The sequence below is a fragment of the Leucoraja erinacea genome, chromosome 3 (assembly GCF_028641065.1).
Source record: "Leucoraja erinacea ecotype New England chromosome 3, Leri_hhj_1, whole genome shotgun sequence".
Classification (NCBI taxonomy): Eukaryota; Metazoa; Chordata; class Chondrichthyes; order Rajiformes; family Rajidae; genus Leucoraja; species Leucoraja erinaceus.
Genome location: NC_073379.1, coordinates 30,694,513 through 30,721,782, shown reverse-complemented (window position 1 = coordinate 30,721,782; position 27,270 = coordinate 30,694,513). Strand labels below are relative to the sequence as shown.

Genomic DNA, 27,270 nt, shown 5'->3' with positions numbered 1-27,270 from the left:
GGAGCAGATTGCGGGGTGAAGGGAGGAGGGGTGACTGAGTGAACTGCCAGTGTACCAGGCGTGAATGACTGCACAGCCAGCCCACGAGCCGTGGGTAAGTGAACTGCCAGCCCACCAGCCATGAGTAAGTGAACTGCCAGCCTACCAGCTGTAAGTGACTGAACTGCCAGCCGCCAGCTGTGAGTGACTGAACTGCCAGCCCACCAGCTGTGAGTGACTGCACTGCCAGCCCACCAGCCTTAAGTGAACTGCCAGCCCACCAGCTGTAATTGACTGAACTGCCAGCCCCACCAGCCCCAGCCGAGAGTGACTGCAGCTGCCAGCCCCACCCACCGTGAGTAAGTAAACTGCCAGCCCACCAGCCGTGAGTGACTGCACTGCCAGCCCACCAGCCGTGAGTAAGTGAACTGCCAGCCCACCAGCTGTAAGTGATTGAACGACCAGCCGAATAATCCAATCAGTCCATCCTTGCCCCCTTCTCTCTCACAGAGTCTGTCACCTGTTTTGGGCAGAATTTCTGGCAGTTTCTCAGCCAAAAATCCATTCGGCCCACAATGTCCATACTAGTTCTCTGGAAACCAGTTCCTTCAGCGCACAACACCCATACTAGCGCAACAGGACCCCCCCCCCCCCCACGCCCACCATTGGCCAGCAATATTGGAATTTGTGGAGAGGTGGAATATTGCGTTGTGATGCTGGGACCCAACGGGTCCCAATTAGTCTAGTATTATTAGTAAGTTATGTCCTCTACTATTTGGCATTTTACCCTGGGAAAAATGTTTTAACTGTCTATCCTATCTATACCTTTTATAATTTTATAATCTTCTATCAGGTCATTGAGCCGCCAAAGCTCCAGAGAAAGCAATCTAAGTTTGTTCAACCTCTCCTTATAACTAAGAACTTTGGATACAGGCATCATCCTGGTAAATTATTCCTGCCTTCTCTCCAAAGCTCCACATCCTCCCTGTAATGAGGCAACCAGAAATACACCACAATACTCCATATAGGTCTAACCAAACTTTTATAAAGTTGCAACATGACTTTCTGCCTTTATGTTCCATTTATCATGTTTTCAGGACATCCCATAGTATGCCTTGGCCAATAAGCAGTTGCTAGATCCCACTGTTTCACCCTAGTGCTCAATGGCTTGTTTGCAAGCTTCGATAGGGACAACACTCGATAGGGGCCTTTTATCTGCTCCCCTATACTCAGGCCGCTATAACTCTGATGGTATTGCAATCTCCGTCACCGAGGCTGATGTCAGAAGATCCTTCAGGAGGGAGAACGCATGTGGACCTAATGATGTGCCTGGTCACATTCTCAACACTTGTATGGACCAACTGGCTGGTGTTTTCATGGACATCTCATTACTGATGTTCCCAACTGCTTTAGAAGAGTATCAATATTACCAGTGCCTTAACGACTACCGATCGGTGGCACCAACGTCCATCTGAAAAAGAGTCTTGACCAAAAATGTCACCTATTCCTTTTCTCCGAAGATGCTGTCCGACCCGTTGAGTTACTCCAGTTTTGTCTGTCCATGGTGATGAATTGCTTTGAGGGGTTGATTATGTGCATATCAACTCCTACCTTAGCAAGAACCTGGACCTGGTACAATTTGCCTAACAGCACAATAGACCAATGACGGATGTGATTTCACTGGCTCGGCATTCAACACCACCATCCCCTTCAAGCTTGCTATCAAGCCCCGGGAACTGAGTCACTGTGCTTCCCTTTGCAACCGGATCCTTGACTTCCCTCATCAATACACAATACCCATATGCAAATAAAAACATTTCTTCCATCGAATGTGCCCAATGACAGGCAGCTCGATTTGTTACTAATACCTATGAGAGAGAGAAGCAAGTGTTACCAAACTTCTGAATTCACTGAGGTGGAACCCTCTCCAAGACAGACATAAAGCTCACCGTTTTACCTGTTTTTACAAAATGTTAAATGGTCAGCTCGGCATAGATTATCAAACCTACACCAAACCTATTAGGAACAGACGAGGGCATTCGATCCAATTTGTGATACCAACTACCAAGACAGATGTGTACAGCAATTTATTCTTCCCCCACACAATTAAAGCAAGGAATAGTCTTCACCAATAGTTACCCAACCAGACGCAACTAAATTTAATGTTGCCCTTTTTTGCTTAAGTCCACCCTCCACCACCTCTAGTTTAAATTCCATTTGGAATATTTATGGAGGACCAGGAAACCAAGAACCAAGAACAGAGAACAGAACACAATCGGCACAAATTAACAACAAGACTCCTCCTCCTCCTCGATAATCATCAGCATAGGGACACCACAAGGCTATGTGCTCAGTCCCCAACTCTACTCACTCTATATCCATGTGACTGTATAACTGGTCACAGTTCCAACTCCATCTTCAAATTCACCAACAACACTACATCTGTTAGACGAATTATGGGTAATGATGAGTCAGAGTATAGGGGGAAGATCAATCACCTGTTTGAATGGTGGCAGAACAAACAACGTTGCTCTCAATATCAGTAAATCCAAGGAAATGATTGTTGACTTCAAAAGACGAAGGCCGAAGATCCACAAAGTTGTCCTCATTGACACGTTGGTGGTGGAGATAATTATCAACTTCAAGTTCCTGGTGTGTAAATCACTGAAGATCTGTACTGGACTCAGCACATCAATGCATTCATACTGTTCAACAATGCCTCTACTTCCTTAGAAGATTGGGAGATTTGCTATGTGGGCAATACTAAACATAACCAAACAACAACAGGTATACCTCCAACATTTTCGTCACCTCCAACGGGATCCCACCACTGTCCACATCTTCCCATCTCCTCTCCTTTCAGCTTTCCGCAGTGACCGCTCCCTCCGTAACTCCCTGGTCAATTCGTCCCTTCCCACCCAAACCACACCCTCTCCTGGTACTTTCCCTTGCAACCGCAGGAAATGCTACACTTGACGCTTTATCTCTCCCCTTGACTCCATCCAAGGACCTAAGCAGTCTTTCCAAGTGCACCAGAGGTTCACCTGCACCTCCTCCAGCCTCATCTATTGCATCCGCTGCTCTAGGTGTCAGCTACTCTGCATCGGTGAGACCAAGCGTAGGTTTGTCGATCGCTTCGCCCAACACCTCCGCTCAGTTTGCAATAACCAACCTGATCTCCCCGTGGCTCAGCACTTCAACTCCCCCTCCCATTCCGAATCCGATCTTTCCGTCCTGGGCCTCCTCCATGGCCAGAGTGAGTCCCTCTGCAAATTGGAGGAGCAGCACCTCATATTTCGCTTGGGTAGTTTACACCCCAGCGATATGAACATTGACTTCTCTAATTTCAGGTAGTCCCTATTTTCTCCTCCCCTTCTCAGCTCTCCCTCAGCCCACTGGCTCCACCTCTTCCTTTCTTCATCCCGCCCCTCACACCCTTAATCAATCTGAAGAAAGGTTTTGACCCAAAACTTTGCCTATTTCCTTCGCTCCATAGATGCTGCCTCACCCGCTGAGTTTCTCCATCATTTTTGTCTACCTTCGATTTTTCCAGCATCTGCAGTTCTTTCTTAAACAACTCTCCAGGTCAGGAATTTTATAGAAAGATGCCAAATAAAAAGATATTTTCTCTTTTGCAACCATGATTTGCCTGAGTGGAAACTTCACAGGAACAATTCATGTTGAATACTGCAGAGCATATAAAGGCGATGTAAAAAACCTGATCATTTTTTCAAATATTGGATGGGTAAAAACATAACATTACCAGTCAAATCAGTAGCATACCTTTTCTTCCATAAAACCTTTGATTAAAATGAGCTTCTGAAACATTGTCAACCTTTCGTCCCAGTGTCCTCTGATAACATAACCATCTACTTCTTCCTGAGGAACTGGTTTATAAGGTGGTAATCTGCTCACATAACCTCCCCAAGTTGAAGGGTTGATACTAAGGTCGAGACGTCCTAGAAAATTAGATTACAAATGTTATCAAATATTCGGCTGCATCAGATTTTGAAAGTAAGCTGTTACATATTCATTATCATGTGAAATAATGTAGTTCATGTAAGAAACAATATTTTCTAATAAAATAAAAACAGGTACTACAGCAAATCACTTAAATGCTAATGGTTGGCCTGTTCTATCAAGGAAAGCCTACAGAATATATCTATAATCTCAAATTGTGAAGTAGCCGCAGTATGTAACAAATTAAAAGAGAAACAAGATACAAGATACAAGATACAAGATACATTTAATTGTCATTTGGACCCCCTGAGGTCCAAACGAAATGCCGTTTCTGCAGCCATACATTACAAACAAATAGACCCAAGACACAACATAATTAACATAAACATCCATCACATTGCTGTGATGGAAGGGCAAATAAACTTATCTCTCCACTGCACTCTCCCCCCCCCCCCCCCCGATGTCAGAGTCAAAGTCAAAGCCCCCGGCTGGCGATGGCGATTGTCCCGCGGCCATTAAAGCCACGCCGGGTGGTGCGAGGTCGCACACCGGGTTCTTGATGTTAGAGCCCCCGGCGTGCGCTCGCAGAGTCCCGCGGCCATTCCAAGCCGCGCGGGGCAGTGATGTAAGGTCCCGCTCCAGGAGCTCTTCAACCCCGCAACTCGGGCGGGGATAGTCGCCGTTGCGAGAGCCCTGAAAAGCGGTCTCCCTCCAGGGACCCGCGGGCTCCCGGTGCCGCCGTCCACAGACCTGCCGTTGAAGCCTCCGACTCTCCGGTCGGGCCGCAGCAGCAGCAGCAGCAGCGCTCCTCCACCGCTCCACCCGCTCCGGACTCGGCCAGCCCCGCGACGGCGACGGTGAGTCGTCGGCACCAGAGTCCCCGGTCTCTTCCTGTTGGAGGCCGCTCCTCGTTGCAGCCCGAACGATAACGGAAACCCTACGAGAAAAGGTCGGGTCTCCCGTGCAGGGAGAGATTTAAAAAGCTCCCCCCCCCCCCACCCCACCCCCACCCCCCCCCCCCCCCCCCCCCCCCCCCCCCCCACACACACACCCCCAAACAAAAATAACAAAAACTACATAAAAACATAGACAAAAAATAATAAAACGCGGACAGACTGCAGAGGCCGCTGCTGATGAGAGTCGCGCCACCCATCTTTTGAGGAGAAACTATAGTAAGGGTGAACACATTTAATCATGTGTTTAAATCTCTTGCATAAACTGAAGTTAGTCATAGATAGCATAAAAATGAGTGGATGATGTTGATGTTAATGCCAATTAATAATGTTAAAAAATGTTGCAATCTCCTGTGGAACACATAGTAAAATAGTTGTAATTTACCTAATTTGGCAGTTATGGGAGTTGCAGTTATTTCTATTGTAATCCCTCTAAAGCCTGGCAAATTCTCTTCGAGATCACAACACATATGCCACGTTGCATTTGTCAGCCAATGTTCTGGTGATTTTGGAGGATATTCCTAAAAAATATAAAATGGAAATTCAATATCATATTGTTTATTTCAAGGAAACAATCATTTACTGGTATCTACAGGCAGTGGACTTCTCTTCCTTGGATGTAAGTACCAATGTTATTCCTTTGTTTAAGAAAGGAAGTGGAGATAATCCAAGAAATTATTGGCTGGTGAGCCTCACAGGAAACAGTTAGAGAAATTCTTTGGGGATAGGATTTACTTACATTTGGAAGAGATTTGGATAATTAGGGACAGTTAGCATGGTTTTATCTGTGACAGGTCATGTCTTACTAACGATTGAATATTTTGAGGAGATGCATAGAATCCACAGTGATTTAGTAGTTTTGATTCAGAACTGTCTTACCCACAAAAGATATATAAGTTGGTTGGAAGTTTGCAGATGACACCAAGCTTGGTGGAATTGCAGACAGTAAAGTAGGCTGTCAAAGGAATCAACATGAAATAGATTGGTTACAGACCTGGGACAATAATTGGCAGATGGAGTTTAATTCAAGCAAGTGTGAGATATTGCACTTTGGGAAGTCGAATGTAAGAAGACAGAATATAGTTAATTACAAGTTCCTTAACACCATTAATGTATAGAGGGATCTTAGGATCCAAGTCCATAGCTCCTTGAAAGAAACAACACAAGTAGATAGAGTGGTAAAGACGGTGTGCTTGCCATCATTGATCAGGGCGTTCAGTATAAGAGTCAAGATATCATGCTGCAGTTTTTAAAAACTTTGATTCAATCCCATTTGGAGGATTACATTCAGTTCTAGTCATCATAACATAAATCTCCAGAGACTTTGGAAAGGATGCCGAAGTGGTTTACCAGAATGGTGCTTGGATTAGAGGGTATTACCTATAAGGAGAGGCTGGACAAACTTAGACTCGTTTTTCTAAAGCATGATAGGTTGAGTGGAGACCTGATATAAGTATATAAAATTGTGAGAGAAATAGACAGTGTAGACACTCAGAACCCTTTTCCCAGGATGGAAATGTCAAAGACTAGCGGGTGCGCTTTGAGATCAGAGGGAGAATGTTGAAAGAAGATATGCAGGGAAGGTATTTTACCCAAAGAGTGGTGGGTGCCTACAATGCCAGTGAGATAATGGAAGCAGATATGATAGGAGCATTTAAGAGGCTTTTAGATCGGCACAAGGACATACAGAAAATCAAGGGATATGGATAATGGATAAAGGTAGATGAGATTGGTTTAATTTGCCGTTGTGTTCCACACAGACATAGTGGGTTATGTACTTTATGTTCTATGTTGTTGGTGCAAAAGATCATGGGTGTGGGAGGTGTTGTTACAGTTGCATGGAGAAGTACTAGAGTCCATTTGTTGCTGACACACATGGCAGCCACATTATACAGCTGGTTAGAGACATAGAGTGATAGAGTATGGAAACAGGCCTTTCGCCCAACTTGCCCACACAAGGCAACATGTCCCAGCTACACTAGTCCCACCTGCCAACATTTGGTCCATATCCTTGGTCCACATCCCTCCACACCTATCCAATCCATGTACCTGTCCAACTGCTTCTTAAATGTTGGCATAGTCCCTGCCTCAACTACCTCCTCTGGTAGTTTGTTCCATACATCCACCACCCTTTGTGTGGAAATGGTACCCCTCAGATTCCTATTAAATATTTTCCCCTTCACCTTAAACCTATGTCCTTTGGTCCTCAATTCACCTACTCTGGGCAGGAAACACTGTGCATCTACCCGATCTATTCATCTCATGATCTTATAAACCTCTATAAGATCACCCCTCATCCTCCTGCGCTCCAAGAGACAGAGTCTCAGCCGACTCAACCTCTGCCTGGAGCTCAGACCCTCGTGTCCTGGCAACATCCTCGTAAATCTTCTCTGTACACTTTCCAGCTTGATGACATCTTTCCTATAACACATTGCCCAGAACTGAACACAATACTCTAAATGTGGCCTCGCCAATGTCTTACACAACTGCAACATGACCTCCCATCCTCTGTACTCAGGATAATCTATCTCTTTCTATAAGATCCCCCCCTCAAACTTCTAAATTCTAGCGAGTACAAGCCGAGTCTATCCAGTCTTTCTTCATATGAAAGTCCTGACATCCCAGTAATCAGTCTGGTGAACCTTCTCTGCACTCCCTCTATGGCAATAATGTCCTTCCTCAGATTTGGAGACCAAAACTGTACGCAATACTCCAGGTGTGGTCTCACCAAGACCCTGTACAACTGCAGTAGAACCTCCCTGCTCCTATACTCAAATCCTTTTGCTATGAAAGCTAACATACCATTCGCTTTCTTCACTGCCTGTTGCACCTGCATGCCTACTTTCAATGACTGGTGTACCATGACACCCAGGTCTCATTGCATCTCCCCTTTTCCTAAACGGCCACCATTCAGATAATAGTCTACTTTCCTGTTTTTGCCACCAAAGTGGAAAACCTCACATTTATCCACATTATACTGCATCTGCCATGCATTTGCCCACTCACCCAACCTATCCAAGTCACCTTGCAGCCTCCTAGCATCCTCCTCACAGCTAACACTGCCCCCCAGCTTCGTGTCATCCGCAAACTTGGAGATGTTGCATTCAATTTCCTCGTCCAGATCATTAATATATATTGTAAATAGTTGGGGTCCCAGCACTGAGCTTTGCGGTACCCCACTAGTCACTGCCTGCCATTCTGAAAAGGACCGGTTTACTCCTACTCTTTGCTTCCTGTCTGCCAGCCAGTTCTCTATCCACATCAATACTGAACCCCCAATACCGTGTGCTTTAAGTTTGCATGCTAATCTCTTATGTGGGACCTTGTCGAAAGCCTTCTGAAAGTCCAGATATAATACATCCACTGGTTCTCCCTTATCCACTCTACTAGTTACATCCTCGAAAAATTCTATAAGATTCGTCAGACATGATTTACCTTTCATAAATCCATGCTGACTTTGTCCAATGATTTCACCACTTACCAAATGTGCTGCTATCCCATCTTTAATAAGTGACTAGCATTTTCCCCACTACCGATGTTAGACTAACTGGTCTGTAATTCCCCATTTTCTCTCTCCTTCCCTACTTAAAAAGTGGGGCTACATTAGCTACCCTCCAATCCTCAGGAACTACTCCAGAATCTACAGAGTTTTGAAAAATTATCACTAATGCATCCACTATTTCTGGGGCTACTTCCTTAAGTACTCTGGTATGCAGCCTATCTGGCCTTGGGGATTTATCGGCCTTTAAGCCATTCAATTTACCTAACACCACTTCCCGACTAACCTAGATTTCACTCAGTTCCTCCATCTCATTTGACCCCTGGTCCCTTGCTATTTCCGGCAGATTATTTATGTCTTCCTTAGTGAAGACAGAACCAAATTAGTTATTCAATTGGTCCGCCATGTCCTTGTTCCCCATGATCAATTCACCTGTTTCTGACGGCAAAGGACCTACATTTGTTTTAACTAATCTTTTTCTCTTCACATATCTATAAAAACTTTTGTAGTCAGTTTTCTGTTCCCTGCCAGTTTTCTTTCATAATCTATTTCCCTTTCCTAATTAAGCCCTTTGTCCTCCTCTGCTGGACTGAATTTCTCCCAGTCCTCTGGTAGGCTGCTTTTTCTGGCTAATTTGTATGGAGGCAAATTGTATTGAGGGAAATAGTTTGTAATGGAGGCAAATGTGCCTAAAGCCTATTTGACCACCTATCTCCCTGTGACTCCAACTTCAGGGAACTATGCACCTGCACTCCTAGATCCCTCTGCTCTATAACACTACCCAGGCCTAGACCATTCACTGTGTAGGTCCTGCCTATGCTAGACTTCTCAAAATGTAACACCTCACATTTTCCTGCATTCAATTTCTTTATCCATTTCTCAGCCCACTTGACCAATTGATTAAGATCCTGCTGCAAATTTTCACAACCATCTTCACTATCTGCAAAACCACCTACTTTTGTATCATATACAAACTTTCTAATCTTGCCGTGTAGGTTCTCATCCAAATCACTGATATAGATGACAAACAGTAATGGCCTAAAACCGAACCTTGAGGCACACTACTAGTCACAGGTACTGGTTGAGGGAATCAATGTTTAGTGTGTTGGAGGAAATGCCAGGACTACTTTGCCCTGGAGCTTCTAAAGTGTTATTTGAGCTCATTAAGCCAGGCAAATGGACACTATCTCATCACACTCCTGGCCTGAGCCTTCTATATCATGGAAAGGTGCTGGAGTGTCAGAAATGGATCACTCATTGCAGTGAATTGAATTCCTGATCTGCTTTTGTACCAACTGTATTTATACGTTTGATCCAGTTGAGTTTCTGGTAATTAGCAACCTTGGGATCTTGGGATCTTGATGCTAAATGATATGGTGATGGTAACTCATAGTATGTAAAACAGAGTTAACCAGACTTCCTCTTGTTAGAGAGGGTTACTGGTTGGGAATTTGTATGACAAGAATGTTACTTGCCGTTAGAAACACCTGCATTGCTGGCCTGGGACTTGGATGATTAAACTTTGACAGTATTGTTCTTTGTGTGAGGAACTAGTGACATTTGTTTTCCTACTGATGTTCATGGGGCTCAGTCTTACTATAAGTCAAACTGGTCTATGGCACAGCTGAGAACAATTCCCTACATTCTATTTTACCTTTGCTTTCCCTACTGCACTTCAGTTTAACTTAATTTTATTTATTCATCCATTCTGATTGGATACCATGCAAAACAAAATTGTAACAATAATAAACCTAAACCTAAAGACTTTGATGCCGCACTCAAATCAATCAATGACATCAAGGCAATCAATTTCATCGTATTTCTGGAATTTTATTCTTTGCCCAGTTTAGTACCAAGACTCAAATAAAGTTAAGAGACAAGGATTCTGGTGAAATCCATATTGAACTTTGGTAAGCAATTTATTATGAAGTGCCATTTTGTAGCGTACTGACACTTTTCTTCATTTTTGAGATGATTCCTTAGACTCTTTAGTTGGACTAGATCATCTTGTTTATTTTGAACAGGAAATGTGTGCTTTTCCATATTGATGGGTAGTTGCCAGTTTGCACTTGAACAACTGAGCTAATCATAGCCCCTCCCCTCTCTAACCTGCCATTCTTTGTTCTCCACTCCTTTCACCCAGCTTTCTACCCCCCCCCCCCTCCATTCCCCCCACAATCAGTCTGAAGAAGGGTCCCAACCCGAAATGTCATGCATCCATATTCTCCAGAAATGCTGTCTAACCTGCTGATTTACTCTGTATCCCTTTGAACTAGGGTCATAGCTAGTTCAAGAGCATATCTTTACTATGAGGGGCTGCATATTTCATACACTACCACACAGCATTTGTTTTGATGCCACGATGAGTGAATCTAATGTGTTTGAGCCATTCTGTTGACTTGGTGGGAATTTAAGGTGGAATCCAAAGCTACATTTCACCACTCTTTATTCCTGTTTAATTTATCACAAAAATTAAAAAAATGAACAATAATTAATCAATAATCAAAATACTGGAAACTAAAGTAGTGGTTCAGTGATGTAGAGTGATGTGGTTCTCAAATTGGGTTGCTCTTTAAGAAAATAGTCCATTAGTAGTATTACCTGGATTATTTTATGGACACCAATCAGAAACAATGGAATATAAACATAGTGATAATATTACAGCTGGACAAGTTTACAAACCCAATGCTCTGCTTTGAAACAACATTCAGCTAGGTTAGTATTTCAAATGACTTCATTACATGTTGTTCAGATCAATAAAGCTGAATTTCCAGCATGTACCTTTTCCAAGCTTCCTACTCCCCTGAGGAAAAAGTTCCACTCAGCATCTGTGATTTTATCGTCCTGCCGCAGGATTTCAGTGCACAGCAAGAAACTGTAGACAAGTTTGTGTTGTTCAAAGAGGCCTCTGGAAATATTAGTGTATATGGCAAATAATGTTGTCTTTAACAGTATCTTCAGACGTTTCTGCAGGTTATAGGTCTTGTCAGACGATTCAATGGTTATATTAAATAACTATCAAAAGAAAATAGAGCATTTAATAATAATTTATTGCAAATGAACTCTATATGAATATTTGTTCTTCATTTGAAGAACCAAAACAATCATTTTTTTATTATCGCCAAGTGCTTATGGTAATGAAAGCACAAAGTCAGTCAGGTTTATCCATTGTTCTCTGGTGATGATGTCCTCTTACAGATTGGAGAGTAGGAAATCGAAAATTGGCATCTGTTTAAACCGGGTGCTATGCAATCTATACACTCATGGATTTGAATTATAAAAATGAAGCAGAAACTCAAATATCTTAATGTCTATCAAATAAAATAGTATTAATTTGGACCGTAAAATGTTTTAAGGAAGGTAAATTTTGCTAAGAATATTGAAACACCAGCAGTGCTGTCATTTGAGATATGCCAATAAGATACTGGAACAGACAATAATGATGTTGTTAATTATTTTTGTCCATTATGCTGTTTATAATACGTTGGGTAAAAAGTTGTGCATTTCCAATTAATCTTATGCAAATAGTTTTATATCACTTCTGCTTTTAATTACCCATATGTCAATATAACATTGTCAAGAGGTTAAACAAATATTCCCAGTTCTTTGTCCTCCTCTACATTGTGTAAGAATTGTGTAAGATCAGCCTCGACTGATTTTACTTCTGTTTTTCTCATTCCCTTGACAATCCATTTAAACTGCCTAACAGTCCTGAAGGAATAAAAATTGAGTATGATAGTTTGAGAAACAGCATATCTGGAAATAGCCTTTCCAATAACCTATGCATTTTAATTTCAAGTAATTGCAACAGATTACTAATCACAATTTTCAGAATGTTGTGTTTATGACTTTCCAAATCTCATTCTCATGTGACCCTACTGAGCCCTGTTTCAGGATAGCCAATTTCAAATGAAATAGGTCTGAGAAACCTTATTTACTTGTAACCTTACAAAGAATACAATTTAAAGGTACTTGCAAAGGAATCATAGTCAAATCAAGCAAATTTCCAGTCAATGGTCTCTTAAGCACTTTAAACCTGTAATCACTGAATAGTAGATATTGTCTAATCTTAGCCAGCGGCGCAACGAGCATTCTTGGCTGCAAATCAGTATATTTTCAACAATGAATCGTACACCTTTAAAGTTTTTCCAGTAATAAACAGTGCATTCAGAAAGTATTCAGAGCCCTTCACTTTTTCCACGTTTTGTTATGTTACAGCCTTATTTTAAAATGGATCAAATTCATTTTTTTAATCATCAATCTACACACAATACCCCAGAATGAAGAAGCGAAAACAGGCGTTTAGAAATTTTTGCAAAGTAATTAAAAAGAAATACTCAAATATCACTTTTATATAAGTATTCAGACCCTTTGCTGACACTCAAAATTGATCTTAGGTTCATCCTGTTACCATTAATTATCCTTGAGATGTTTCTGCAACATGATTGGAGTCCACCAGTGGTAAATTAAATTGATTGGACATGATTTGGAAAGGCACACACCTGTCTATATAAGGTCCCACAGTTGACAGAGCATGTCAGAGCAAAAATCAAGCCATGAAGACAAAGGAATTGTCCATAGACCTCTGAGACACAGATCTGGGGAAGGGTATAAAACAATTACTGCAGCATTGCAGGTCCCGAAGAGCACAGTGGCCTCCGTCATTCTTAAATGGAAGAACTTTGGAACCACCAGGACTCTTCATAGAGCTGGCCGCCCGGCCAAAAAGCAATCGGGGGAGAAGGGCCTTGGTCAGGGAGGTGACCAAGCACCCAATGGTCACTCTGACAGAGCTCCAGAGATCCTCTGTGGTGATGGGAGAACCTTCCGGAAGGACAACTATATCTGCAGCACTCCACTAATCAGGCCTTTATGTGGCCAGACGGAAGCCACTCCTCAGTAAAAGGCACATGACAGCCTGCTTGGAGTTTTCCAAAAGGGTTGTTTTCTCTGGTGCTCTGGTCTAATGAAACCAAGATTGAACCCTTTCGCCTGAATGCTAAGTGTCACATCTGGAGGAAACCAGGCACCGCTCATCACCTGGCCTGTACCATACCGACGATGAAGCATGGTGGTGCAGCATCATGCTGTGGGGATGTTTTTCAGCGGCAGAAACTGGGAGCCTAGTCAGGATCAAGGGAAAAATGAACAGAGCAAAGTACAGAGAGATCCTTGATGAAAACCTGCTCCTGAACATTCTGGACCTCAGACAGGGGCGGAGGTTCACATTCTAACAAGTCAACGACCATAAGCACACAGCCAAGACAATGCAGGAGTGGCTTTCTGACAAGTCTGTGAATGTTCTTGAGGGGCCCAGCCAGAGCCCGGACTTGAACTCGATCGAACATCTCTAGAGGGACTTGAAAATAGTTGTGCATCCAAGCTCCCCATCCAACCTGATAGAGCTTGAGAGGATCTGCATAGAAGAATGGGAGAACTTACCCAAATACAGGTGTGCCAAGCTTGTAGCGTCATAGCCAAGAAGACTTGAGGCTGTAATCACTGCCAAAGGTGCCTCAACAAAGCACTGAGTAAAGGGTCTGAATACTTATGTAAATGTGATATTTCAGTTATTTCTTTTTAATTACTTTTCAAAAATGTCTAAACACTTGTTTTCGCTTTTTTATTATGGGGTATTGTATGTAGATTGATGATTTAAAAAAAATAATGTAATCAATTTTAGAATAAGGCTGTAATGTAACTAAATGTGGAAAAAGTGAAGAGGTCTGGATACTTTCTGAATGCATTGTACATGCCCAAAATAAAAAAACACAGAATATTAAAGACCATAAAATTAGTTTGAAGTACCTATTTTGGAAACATTACCGAATAAAAATGCAAACCTGTTTGAAGTATTTTAAAGAAAACTGGTACATTGGATCTATTTCAGACAAGCTGGCAACTACAAAATACATAACGGATCCACGAGCAGCCACAGGACGATATTTCTCACGAGCAGAATTAATTTTTTCTTCAGTGGCCTCAGCTTCTTCCAGTCGCACTTTAATAGCACCTGAAGTAACCTATGTAAAAGCACAGTTATATAAATTTTTAGAATAAAGATCATGCCAATTTTGTTAATGTTTCTTTTTGCTTATCCCTAATCTTTTAACAATTTTATGAATCCATGCTATGATTGATCTAGTTAATCATAACAATTAAATACAAGAGCAAGGAATGTCTGGCATTTGAAGACATACAGCATAACTTCCAGTGATGTATGTTTGTTTAAGTACAAAGCTCCAAAAGGAAAAATTATCCATCCAAATTGTGACATGGTCTCCCTTTAGTCCAATGAGTTTTCATAATACTTTGTCCCTTATTACAAATTCTCTTTCTTTTTGCACTGATAAAACAAGCTCTATAACAACAAATTACCTTTGACTCTTGAAGAGTTTTTATTAGTTCCTCATTATCCAGAATGTTACCTTCTGAAGTAAAAAGCAGCTTCAAGATTCTATCTTCAATAGCTTTCAACTGATTTTTATCAGAGTTAATTTGAACAATTAGCTGATTTCTTTGTTCTTCAAGTTCAGGTTTCTCTATTCTTACAACATCACTGTAAAAGAGCACACCAAGAGACTCATACAATGGCAAACAATATAAAACAATATAGGAGCAAAGAGGTCCTTCTGCAGTTGTACAGAGCCCTAGTGAGACCACACCTGGAGTATTGTGTGCAGTTTTGGTCTCCTAATTTGAGGAAGGACATTCTTGCTATTGACAGAGTGCAGCGTATGTTTACAAGGTTAATTCCCAGGATGGCGGGACTCATTTGCTCAGAGAATGGAGCAGCTGGGCTTGTACACTCTGGAGTTTAGAAAGATGAGAGGGGATCTCATTGAAACATATAAGATTGTTAAGCGCTTGGACACGCTAGAGGCAGGAAACATGTTCCTGATGTTGTGGGAGTCCAGAACCAGGGGCCACAGTTTAAGAATAAGGAGTAAGCCATTTAGAATGGAGATGAGGAAACACTTTTTCTTACAGATAGTGGTGAGTCTGTGGAATTCTCTGCCTCAGAGGGCAGTGGAGGCAGGTTCTCTGGATGCTTTCAAGAGAGAGCTAGATAGGGCTCTTAAAAATAGCGGAGTCAGGGGATATGGGGAGAAGGCAGGAACGGGGTACTGATTGGGGATGATCAGCAATTATCACATTAAATGGCGGTGCTCCCTCGAAGGGCCAAATGGCCTACTCCTGCACCTATTGTCTATTGTCTAAAACAACAAAAAGTAAATTACTGAAAGAACTCAGCATCTGTGGAGATGAATATCATTTTGGGCAGAGACCAATACTTAATACCAGGACTTAATACAGTCTGATTCTAATTAAAGAGATTCGGGAGTTTCTAAAATGTAATCATATCAAATAGGACACAATTTATTACAAAGCAATTATTTCAAAGCTTTGTGAGAAGATGACCATGATATATAAAGAAGGATGGTGGGTAGTCTAGTAGGCAGCATGATAAGATTCATAAATATTCATAAATATTAGTTAGGCCCAAGCTGGAATATTGTGTGCAGTGTTGATAATCACACTACAGAAAGGCCATAGTGAGGAAGGAGTGAAGAATCATCCAGATACTGTCTGGGATGGAATGATACAGTTATGAAATTGTGATTGGCTCATTTTATTTTCTTTCGAGCAAAAGAGGGCTAAGGGTGACCTGAGAGATATGCAAAAAATATGAGAGGTATAGATAGGGTGGAATTCTTCTGTAAGGAAGAGTTCTAGGAGCAAAGGTCGCAGGTTTAAGGTGAGGAGTAAAAGGTTTAGAGGGGATCTAAAGACAAACTTTTTCACCCAAAGGGTGGTCATAATCAGGAATGCACTTAAGAATGTGGTGGATGCAGTTACTTTCACAGCATTTAAAAATCATTTAATCAACCACATGAATTGCTATGGCATTATGAGCTCCAGACCAAGCACTGGTAAATGGGATTAGTATATACAGGTATCTGACAGCTGATACTGCATATTTCTGTGCAATAGAACTTTATGGCTCTTAGATTCTACAGAAAATAGTCCATCAAAAATTGGAGATTCAAAGTGTTCTGGAAATCATGCTAAGGTTAACTGTAAGGTTAATAATCTTTCCTTCCATTAAAAACATTTTTTTTTTAATAGGAGCAATAATGGCCATTCAGTCCTTTTATTCTGCTTTTGCCATTCAATATAATCTTGATTCATATTGCTTATAGTTGTGAACTTGTGAAGCCTGTGGCTTTATGCACTGTAGGCAGAAATTCAACCATTTGATCAGGACATAAACAAACAAATTTTAACTTTATTTTTTTGGACGAAGCATTGCAACGTGCAGTTTCCTTACAGAGTGCATAACTTTAATCCATAATACAAGCTTTCCCATCTCGCACAATGCAAAACTATAGAATTTATATCAAACTCAGAATTGATATCAACAATATTCTGCTGCTAATTCATTTCAAATCAGCTGTATTTTACTGTTTTCCCAAGCGCTGTTGAATTTAAGAACAATGAATTCATTTCAGGAAAAGGATCTCTTGCATCCCACGTATATGTTTATAAACTGCAATTGTCATGATCTAAAACACACTTGACAATAAGGGAAATAAATTGACTTCAGTATCTATGCACTGTTACGATTGCATGGAGCTTTACAATCCCCTGGCATGAAGCTTAAAGAAAATCTTCTTCTTCGTTCGTGTGGCGTGCACAGCCTAAAGTTGTAGGACAACTTGTTCTATTTGATCTTCTGTTTGTGCACGTCGAGTTGATTGCATTAGTCGAAACAGGGCAGACCCCGTGAAGGTTGCAATCTTCCACCCCCTTAAAGAAAAAATGAAGGAACGCCACAACTATATTCATCACACCAGACCACAAGTAAAAGGGTAGAGTGGGATGAAAAATGTCAAAATATCTTGCCTTTCATTTCAGTTTTAGCAGTCTCTAGTTGATGAAACTTTGCTAGAAATATGCTAATCTTTCAAAAGCAGCTGCAAAAAATATTAAATTTGTCTAATTACAAGGTTGTCTAATACAAGCTTGTAATTACACAATTACACAATTGTGTAATACAAAGGGGTTTTTTTCTGGTTTTTATAATGTAATTTTTTTTAAATGTAACTGAATACTTCAAATAACATTAAAGATAAATATTCACGTAAGCCATTATTAGAACTGATAATAGAAATGGAAGCAGATCAAGTCTTCCCGATGCAGGAGGCGAAAGAGAGTTTGAGTTGGTGGTGGCAACAAAGCAAAGTGGGGAAGTAGTAGACAAAATCTGGTGACAAGATACATTGTACATTGCATGAAATAAAAACATGAAGAAATATATATATATAAAAGCTTATTAATTACAATCATTGTGGAGGAGCAGGGAGGAAAATAAAGTTATTTAAAAAAGAAGATTAAAGTGATTTTCTGGTACCTCTTGCCTGAAAAAGTTTATTTTATGCTTTTGAAGAAGCCTGTTGGAGAAAGGGAGGAACCAAATTGGATCATCACAAAAAAGAATATGAGGTGTGGGAAAGAACTGCAGATGCTGGTTTAAATCGAAGGTAGACACAAAATGCTGGAGTAACTCAGCGGGACAGATAGCATCTGGAGAGAAGGTGACGTTTTGGGTCGAGACCCTTCTTCAGACTGATGTCTGGGGAGCTGGACTTTAAGGGTGTACTGATATCTGTGGAATGAAAAGTTGGGAAATGCACAGGCAATCCTGTTTTAGTAATTGCTTCTTAGTATAACCAAACTTTTACTTTCTTTCAAGCTAGATTTTGGCCAAAAATGTGATATCTTTTGACAGGAGAGTTGAGTATAGAAGTTGGGATGTCATGTTGCAGTTGTATAGGACATTGGTGAGGCCGCAGTTAGAGTATTGTGTTCATTTTTGGGCGCCATGTTATAGGAAAGATGTTGTCAAGTTGGAGAGTGTAGAGAGAAGATTTACAAGGATGTTGCAAGGGCTAGAGGGTCTAAGTTATAGGGAGAGGTTGAGTAGGCTGGGACTCTATTCCTTGGAGTGGAGGAGGATGAGGGGTGATCTTATTGAGGTGTATAAAATCTTTAGAGGAATAGATCGGGTAGATGAACTACTCTTGCACAGAGTAGGTGAATAGGACCAGAGGCAAAGGTTTAAGGTGAAGGGGAAAAGATTTAATAGGAATCTGAGGGGGTAACTTATTCACAAAAGAGTGGTTAGTGTGTGGAACAAGCTGCCAGAGAAGGTAGTTGAGGCAGGGACTATCCCAACATTTAAGAACCAGTTAGACAGGTACATGAAAAGGCAGTGGAGCAGTCTGAAGAAGGGTTTCGGCCCGAAACGTTGCCTATTTCCTTCGCTCCATAGATGCTGCTGCACCTGCTGAGTTGCTCCAGCATTTTTGTGTACCACATGAAAAGGCAGGTTTGGAGGGATATGGACCAAGCGTTGGCAGGTGGGACTAGTGTAGCTGGGACACGTTGGCCGGTGTGGGAAAGTTGGGCCAAAGTGATACAGTGATCCAACACTGTATCACTTTATGACTCTATGAGACCTGATTGGTTGTTAGTGCCAAAACACACACACATTTTCGCCCACCAAAATTGCTATATCATACCTGAACTTTGCATAGCAACATTACTGAATTAACTCACACTTACTTAGATTACTATTTAGGTAAGCATCTCTACTTAATTGTACACATTTATACCTTCATAGGTCAACCTCTTATAAAACAAATGTCTATGGCAATGTGAAATCAGGACATAAATCAATGAAACCTAAATTATACCAAAATATAACCTAAATTACAACATATTCTGAGGTATGTTTTAATAATGGAATTATGATTTAGCCTGACAAAGCATTACATCACAAAAAGCAAGGAACTGTACCTCAGAACCTGATCTTCCAAGCCAGATTTAGTCACAGTGAAGTTGATGATGGTGACCTTTATACATACCTGAAGTAATAAAAATCATAAACATGTTAATTGTATAATAATAGATTTCCATTTCTCTAATTTCACAAAATCATGCCAACTCTGCTCCAGTATTTCACATTCACATTTTTTTGATACTTTGAAACCCAATAATGTCTGAAAGATTTTTATGCAGAATGAATACATGATTCTATAATGAAGACTGCAGATACAGTGAGAGATGTAATGTCTTTACATGCTTAAGTACCTGACAAGACTCATCATCTCGGTTCACCAGTGAAGAGGCACATGAGTAAACAACAAAATCCTGCAAATAGCCAAATAAATATTGTAACATCTTTGTTCGTATACGTTTAACTATTGGCCAGCAGAGATTGCTGCCTTTGGCAAATGAGGGAAGTAAGAAATAAAAATCTCAAATACCTCTGGCAGATAATGTGGATTAGACATTTTAGTTGTCATGTAAAATTTGAAGTTTTTGTCATAATCAATGTCTGTATCGCCCAAACGCATAAGTAATCGGCCACCTGTCATGAATGTTTGATTTAAAAGAATAGGTTCCAGAGATGGGTCCAAGCTTTCTCTCAACTGTAATATAAAAACAAAATATTGAGTCAGCAAACAAATGAAACACCCAAAGTGAATACTTACAGTGAATTTAATCCAGATTCAGAAAGTTAAATCTGTCAGTTCACTCAACATTGAACCCAGCCAGAGGCGGGACTTGCTGGGATTTTCCAGCATCATGTTGGGAAAATGTCTCTTCAATCCCATGCTGTCAAAATCCGGCAAAGCATTCAAGACCCCATTGATTGATTGTCGAGCAAAGATTTAGGAGGGTAAGTGGAAGTTAAAGTTATCATGGTTCTTAATTATTTTTGCTTTAGTTTAATGCTAAATACGTGGGGTTTTTTTGTATTTTAGAAATAATCTATTATTTACCTCTCAACTTTTACAGAATCTAAATGTCTGAATGTCAAAAGCATGTAACTACTACTAAAAGTAAGTTAGATTTCTTATGATTGCCTTAGGTGGGGCAGTGCTTTGCCAACATCAAAGACTTTCAACAGAAGCTTCATTATTCTGTTGCCTGTTACAATACAAGCTGCAAAAGAGATGCGAAGAGTCACCATGTTCTAGACCAGGTAAATAAGTGCATGGCAAGTATGATTTTAGCCAGCCCATCCATCTGATTGCTGAACTGGTCATCGAGTCCGAAATCTTTCAGTGCCGAACTGAGTTGACCTGTTAACTTCATACCGGCCACAGATTGTACACCTAGAGGGGCTAAACTAATTTAAAAAGGATTGCCAATCTTCACTGGACAGGTAAGTATGTTTTATGAAAAAAATATTATTTTGATTGTTTTAAATTACTTTATGCGTGTTAATTCTGTCTTTAATTGATCTTTTTTAATATTTGGTTATAATTTTTAAACATGTCCCTGACTATCAGGTACATTTGGAAGTAATGAACTGGCCTTCAACACCATAAGCTTATTGAATGCCAGACAATCCACAGGCAGTGTCTTAGATCAAGCTGCCTGAGATCTACTCACTCCTTGTCCCTTCCCTGCTATATATAAAAAATATGGTATTCATTCCTCAAGGCTGTCAAAAGGCAATCAAACTTGAAGTGATGTATATATTTCTGATTTCCTAAGACAATAAATTCTTGGCTTTTTGTAATTAGAGCTTAAATCCACCAGTATAAATTTTCATGGAGAGAGAACTATTTTGTTTTTTTTATATCAGTTTTATATTGGAGCTAGAAAAGGTTTTCAATAAGTACACTTTTTCTGTTTTGGCAGCCAAACTGTTTATTTAAGTGAGAAGAAAATTGAGTATGGCAGAATACATTTACCTCTTCTAAAAGCACAGGCATGCCCAGTCGAATAGAATTTTCTAACGTGCGTAAAAGTCCACTGTCTGTTAGTTTAATTATTTTCAAACCATTCTTAGTTTCCATGTTTCTTATCCAGCGATTTGCCTGTAAATAATTTGAGATGCATTATCAACTATTTCACTCATAAATGTAGGTACAGGTATTAAGATTTGAATATTTGTTCACCATAGGATTTAAAAAATACAATGCATCCAGAGAGGTTGCATTCCTAGTAAATTGTCCGTATCATAATTTCCTATTACACAAATCGTTTTTTCCCCAAAGAATCATATGTGATAAGTGGAGATACATTTCTATGGGAAGTTTTCCTCTCAACAATAATGCCCCTGTGGATGCATGGTCAACTGGCAAAGGGATTCTGATGGTATTGTAGGCAGAATTGAAAAGCATTTATATTTTAATTAACTGGAAATTATGTTACATTGGTTGATAAAGTATTGTTGTATGAGTATCATAGGAAGAGATTGCTTTATCCGTTTTCAAAGCAAGGGAAGAATATGTTTTTAATGTATACTTCCGATATGGAAAATATACTACAGGTATTACATAAGTTTGTAATCTTACAAAAAATATATTTCTATGCAAAGAGCCGTTTTTTGCAATCTCGCTCCAGATTATGTAACCACTGAAACCTCTGTCAGTGAAACCTCTGTCAAATTGGGAAAGAGCAGAAAATAGCAAAATAAATTTGCAAACCTCGTCAAAAATGTAATCAAAGCTATGCTGACTATCCCTAATTGGCCCATGCACTTCTAAATTGAGTAAATCCTATCTCAATTTAATATTGAGTAAAATAATCCTCTCCAATAGCTTTTTTACGTAACATATTTTCCCAGCGTTTTCGTTTTAAATTATTTTCAGAGGTTGCTATATTTCTGAGCAGACAGGATTCCTGTAAAATTAGTTCTAAAATAATCACACTAAGAATATATATTAAAGGTCAAACACATACAACACTTTTAAAACAATTAAATACATTTAAGATAATTAAATTAATTGATTGAGTTGATTGAGATAACTCAATCTCCCAAGAATATCTGGGCTAATGATTCAATTGAGTTTTTATTTGGGAATTGCATCCTACATTCTGCCTGTATGTCTTTGCTCATCGCTGATGCACAAAATAGATGCATAATTGGACATTTCAAATAATTAGTGCATTGATAGTAAAGGAGTGTCAAAAGGAGTGTTACAATTTCTTGGAGATTGTACTGCTAATGGTTCAGAATATTTCATCACTGGCATGCTGCTCACGCTTTCATCTGGTCCCTAAAAAAAGATTGCATTTACTAAGTGGAGCAGGTACTCACAGATAAAGCTAGTGGTGAAGCCTGCTCATCAATAAAACTTTGTTCAAGGAAAATACAACAGTATGGGGCAGACCAAGGCCCACCTAGAAAACAGCTGGATTAAAAAAAAGGACTCACTTGGCAGAGTGTCAAACCTGTCAAAGTTTTATATATCTCTGATAATAGACAATAGGTGCAGGAGGAGGCCATTTGGCCCTTTGAGCCAGCACCGCCATTCACTGTGATCATGGCTGATCAACCACAATCAGTACCCCGTTCCAGCCTTCTCCCCATATCGCCTGACCCTGCTATCTTTAAGAGCTCTATGTAACTCTCTCTTGAAAGCATTCATCTGCCTTCTGCCACAGATTCACAACTCCCTGGGTGAAAAAGTTTTTCCTCATCTCCGTTCTAAATGGCCTACCCTTTATTCTTACACTGTGGGCCCCTTGTTCTGGACTCCCCAACATCAGGAACATGTTTCCTGCCTCTATCATGTCCAATCCCTTAATAATCATATGTTTCAATAAGAAACCCTCTCATCCTTCTAAATTACAGTGTATACAAGCCCAGACGCTCCATTCTTTCAACATATGACAGTCCCCCCATCCCGAGAATTAACCTCGTGAACCTACGCTGAACTTCCGCAATAGCAAGAATGTCCTTCCGCAAATTTGGAGACCAAAACTGCACATAATATTCCAGGTGTGGTCTCATTAGGGCTTTGTACAATTGTAGGAGCCCTTTGTTCCTATACTCAACTCATCTTGTTATGAAGGCCAACATGCCATTAGCTTTCTTCACTGCCTGCTTTACCTGCATGCTTACTTTCAGTGGCCGATGAACAAGGACACCCAGATCTTGCTGTACTTCCCTTTTTCCTAACTTGGCACCATTCAGATAATAATCTGCCTTCCTGTTCTGGCCACCAAAGTGGATAACCACACATTTATCCACATTAAACTGCATTTGCCATACATCTGCCCACTAAGCCGACCTGTCCAAGTCACCCTGCGTCCTCCTCACGGTTCACACTGCCACCCAGCTTTGTGTCATCTGCAAATTTGCTAATGTTACTTTTAATCCCTTCATCTATGTAATTAACATATATTATAAATAGCTGCGGTCCCAGCACCGAGCCTTGCGGTACTCCACTAGCCACTGCCTGCCATTCTGAAAGGGACCCGTTAATCCCTACTCTTTGTTTCCTGTTTGCCAACCAATTTTCTATCTATGTCTGTACCATACCATGTGCTCTAATTTTGCCCACTAATCTCCCATGTGGAACCTTATCAAAGGCTTTCTGAAAGTCCAGGTACACTACTTCCACTGGCTCTCCCTTGTCCATTTTCCTAGTTACATCCTCAAAAAATTCCAGAAGATTAGACAAGCATGATTTCCCCTTCGTAAATCCATGCTGACTCGGACCAATCCCGTTACTGCTATCCAAATGGATCGCTATTTCATCTTTTATAATTGACTCCAGCATCTTCTCCACCACGGATGTCAGGCTAACTGGTCCATCATTCCATGTTTTCTTTCTACCACCTTTCTTAAAAAGTGGGATAATATTAGCTACCCTCCAATCCACAGGAACTGATCCTGAATCTATAAAACATTATAAAATGATCACCAATGTGTCCACAATTTCTAGAGCCACCTCCTTAAGTACCTTGGGATGCAGACCATCAGGCCCTGGGGATCTATCAGCCTTCAGTCCCATCAGTTTACCCAACACCATTTCCTGCCTAATGTGGATTTACTCCATCACCCCAGATCCTCTGGCTAGTATATCAGGAAGATTGTTTGTGTCCTCCCTTGTGAAGACAGATCCAAAGTACCTTTTCAACTCATCTGCCATTTCCTTGTTCCCCATAATAAATTCACTCTTTTCAGTCTTCAAGGGTCCAACTATGGTCTTAACTACTCTTTTCCTCTTCACATACCTAAAGAAGCTTTTACTATCCTCTTTTATATTCTTGGCGAGCTTACCTTCGTACCTCATCTTTTCTCACCTTATTGCCTTTTTAGTTATCTTCTGTTGCACTTTAAATGTTACCCAATCCTCTGGCTTCCCGCTCTGGACTCTGTTGTCCTTCTTCTCTTTTATTTTTATACTGTCCCTGAATTCCCTTGTCAGCCACGGTCGCCCCTTACTCCCCTCGGAATCTTTTTTCCTCTTTGGAATGAACTTATCCTGAACCTTCAGGGTTCGTCATCGGCGTTCCACCAGCCCAGCGTGAGGGCCTGAACATCGGGCCACTCGGGGCGGCGACTACGGGTGCTCGGAAGGCCCCGACCACGGATGAACACGGAGGGGAGGCTGGCTGGACTATGGTGCCATCCTCACCTTGGTGCCATTTATGTTATGTTGTGTCGTGGACTTTCTGTGTTTGTGCTTTTTTTTAATTCAATTTCAATTTTATTTTTAATATGTTTTATTATTTATTTATTATTTATTTTTTGTGATTTTTTTAAATGATACTGCCTGTAAGGGAAATTCATTTCGTTGTCTCAAATTGAGACAATGACAATAAATTTGAATACAATACAATACAATACAACCTTCTGTATGATTCCCAGAAATTCCTGCCATTGTTGTTCCACTGTCATCCCTGTTAGGGTATCTTTCCAGTGAACTTTGGCCAGCTCCTCCCTCATGGCTCCATAGTCCCCATTGCTCAACTGTAATACTGACACTTCCGATTTGCCCTTCTCCCTCTCAAATTGTAGATTAAAACATCATATTATGGTCACTACGTTCTAATGGCTCCTTTACCTCGAAGGATTAAATCTGGTTCATTACACAACACTAAATGCAGAATTGACTTCTCCCTGGTAGGCTCCAGTACAAGCTGCTCTCAGACAAGTACCACTGCTGGCAAATTCATTTCACTTGCACTTTATGTGCAATGTGATGAATAAAACCGTATTGTATTGTTGTATTGTATTGTACGATGCACTTTGTGACACGTCGGGCGACCAATTCTGTCAATACTATATCAATTCTGTCAAAGCTATACTTCGTCTGACACACGAGCAAATCAAAGTATAAAGCATTGCAATTCCATGAAGAATATGTAACATTTTATAATGCAACATAACAGTATGCATTCTAACCTGATCCTGTGGATCAATCATCAAGGGCCACCGATGACCTCGCTTCACAAGAATGCCATTCTCAGTAGAAATGTTATCACGTGGGAGACCATCAGTGTTCCACTGACGAATCTCAAAGGGATCTCCTAAGATATTAATGAGGCTGAAATTTGCACTGATGGGGATTCCAATTTCTGTGCAGCCTTTAATCCAGTGGTCTATTAGCTAAAAAAAAAAAATCAAGAACTATGATAAATAAAAATAAGAAGCAGGTCCCATACATAAGTTTTGTTTTACAATGAAGAGGCATGAATTCGAAATATGCAACAAATACAGGTATGAAAAATAAACGATCAATTAAATTCACTGAGTGTATTGTTAAAGTATTTATAATAGTAAAAAACAAATTAGAATATAGTTTTATAAATCTTGCTGCAAGGAATTACAGAAGTTTAACCAGAAGACAATTATATATTCAACACAATACACTGGATTTTACCTTGATGTTACGTTAGTCTATACTTAATGTTTAAGAATACACCAATTATGGATGGTGGAGAATATATTCTTGCAATTGCAGTGGCCTGGTCAAAGTCAGGAAAAGACCAGACGGCAGGCGGATTCAAAAGAAGCTTTTTAATTCCAACAGTCAGAGTGGACACCACGACACCCTTGTCAGAACCCCTAGGGAGTGTTGTCAGGAAACCTCGTGGCAGACCAATGCCCCTGTCCCTCAATCGACGAGTGGGATGATCCAAGGAGTGGCCTACCCCCCAGGGACCGCCACACAATAATGTTAACATTAATAGGCACTATAAATATAGAACAAATTGAGAATGATAAACTAATTGATTCCACTGTGAAAGTTCTGCTGTATTTCCATATTGTAAAGCCTTTTCCAGCCATTCACCGTATTAAAATAGGAAGCAATATTTTTACAAATGTCATTGCATGCCTGTCTCAAATTCTTAAAATGGGACAGGAAATGGTGGAAGCTCAGGACAGGTTCTGGTTCATCCCTGCGGGGAAAGAACCTGAATCAAGTAAGTACATTATCAATTATCACTGGGGATCTCAACCTGACAAAAAAAAATCTGCATAGATAAAACTGACATTAAGTTTGGGCAAAGTCAGCACCAATTATCTGCAAAATATTTGGAAGGCAAATCTCTTAAGTAGCTTAATACACAATGTAAACAAGTTAAATATTCATTTCTAAATCCATAGCCTAGATTTGGCAATCAGAGCTAACAAAAGGTGCCATCTTTCATTCCTCTTGCTATAGTCATAAAACTTTGATAAATACATTCAGTATGGAGATCTCTGGAGGATTTTGGACCTTTGTGAAAAAGGAAAGCAATTGCTAAATCTCCTCAATCAAGTATACTGAATTCCTAGTGAAATACACAGACTATGGATCAAGATGTATGGCCTAGGATATTGAATTCAAATGTAATTCATGTACAATTACAGGAAGAGTAAGAAAAATAGAATTAACAGTCAAAGGTTGAGTTGAATGATCCCATAGAAACATTGGATACAGAGTTTTATTAATATGTTTAACCCAGCAGTAGAAATTCAAGGGACTGGAAGATAAAAGCAGGACAAATTCAGTCCAGCTAATTTCTACCTAGTTAGTTTTCTTCAATAATCATCAAAGCCATTGGAGGTGTCAT

General features: G+C 40.3%; 1 protein-coding gene across 1 annotated transcript in view; it reads right to left on the bottom strand.

Moving 5' to 3' along the window:
* The window catches only part of LOC129695437 (dynein axonemal heavy chain 6-like), a 283,604-nt gene that overhangs the window by 58,942 nt on the left and 197,392 nt on the right, over positions 1–27,270 (bottom strand). Inside the window, 9 exon segments of the mRNA XM_055632390.1 lie at positions 3,763–3,938; positions 5,278–5,413; positions 11,173–11,406; positions 14,235–14,414; positions 14,770–14,950; positions 19,255–19,322; positions 19,725–19,889; positions 21,165–21,290; positions 25,616–25,819. Of these exon segments, the coding sequence (XP_055488365.1) occupies positions 3,763–3,938; positions 5,278–5,413; positions 11,173–11,406; positions 14,235–14,414; positions 14,770–14,950; positions 19,255–19,322; positions 19,725–19,889; positions 21,165–21,290; positions 25,616–25,819 (1,470 nt within the window).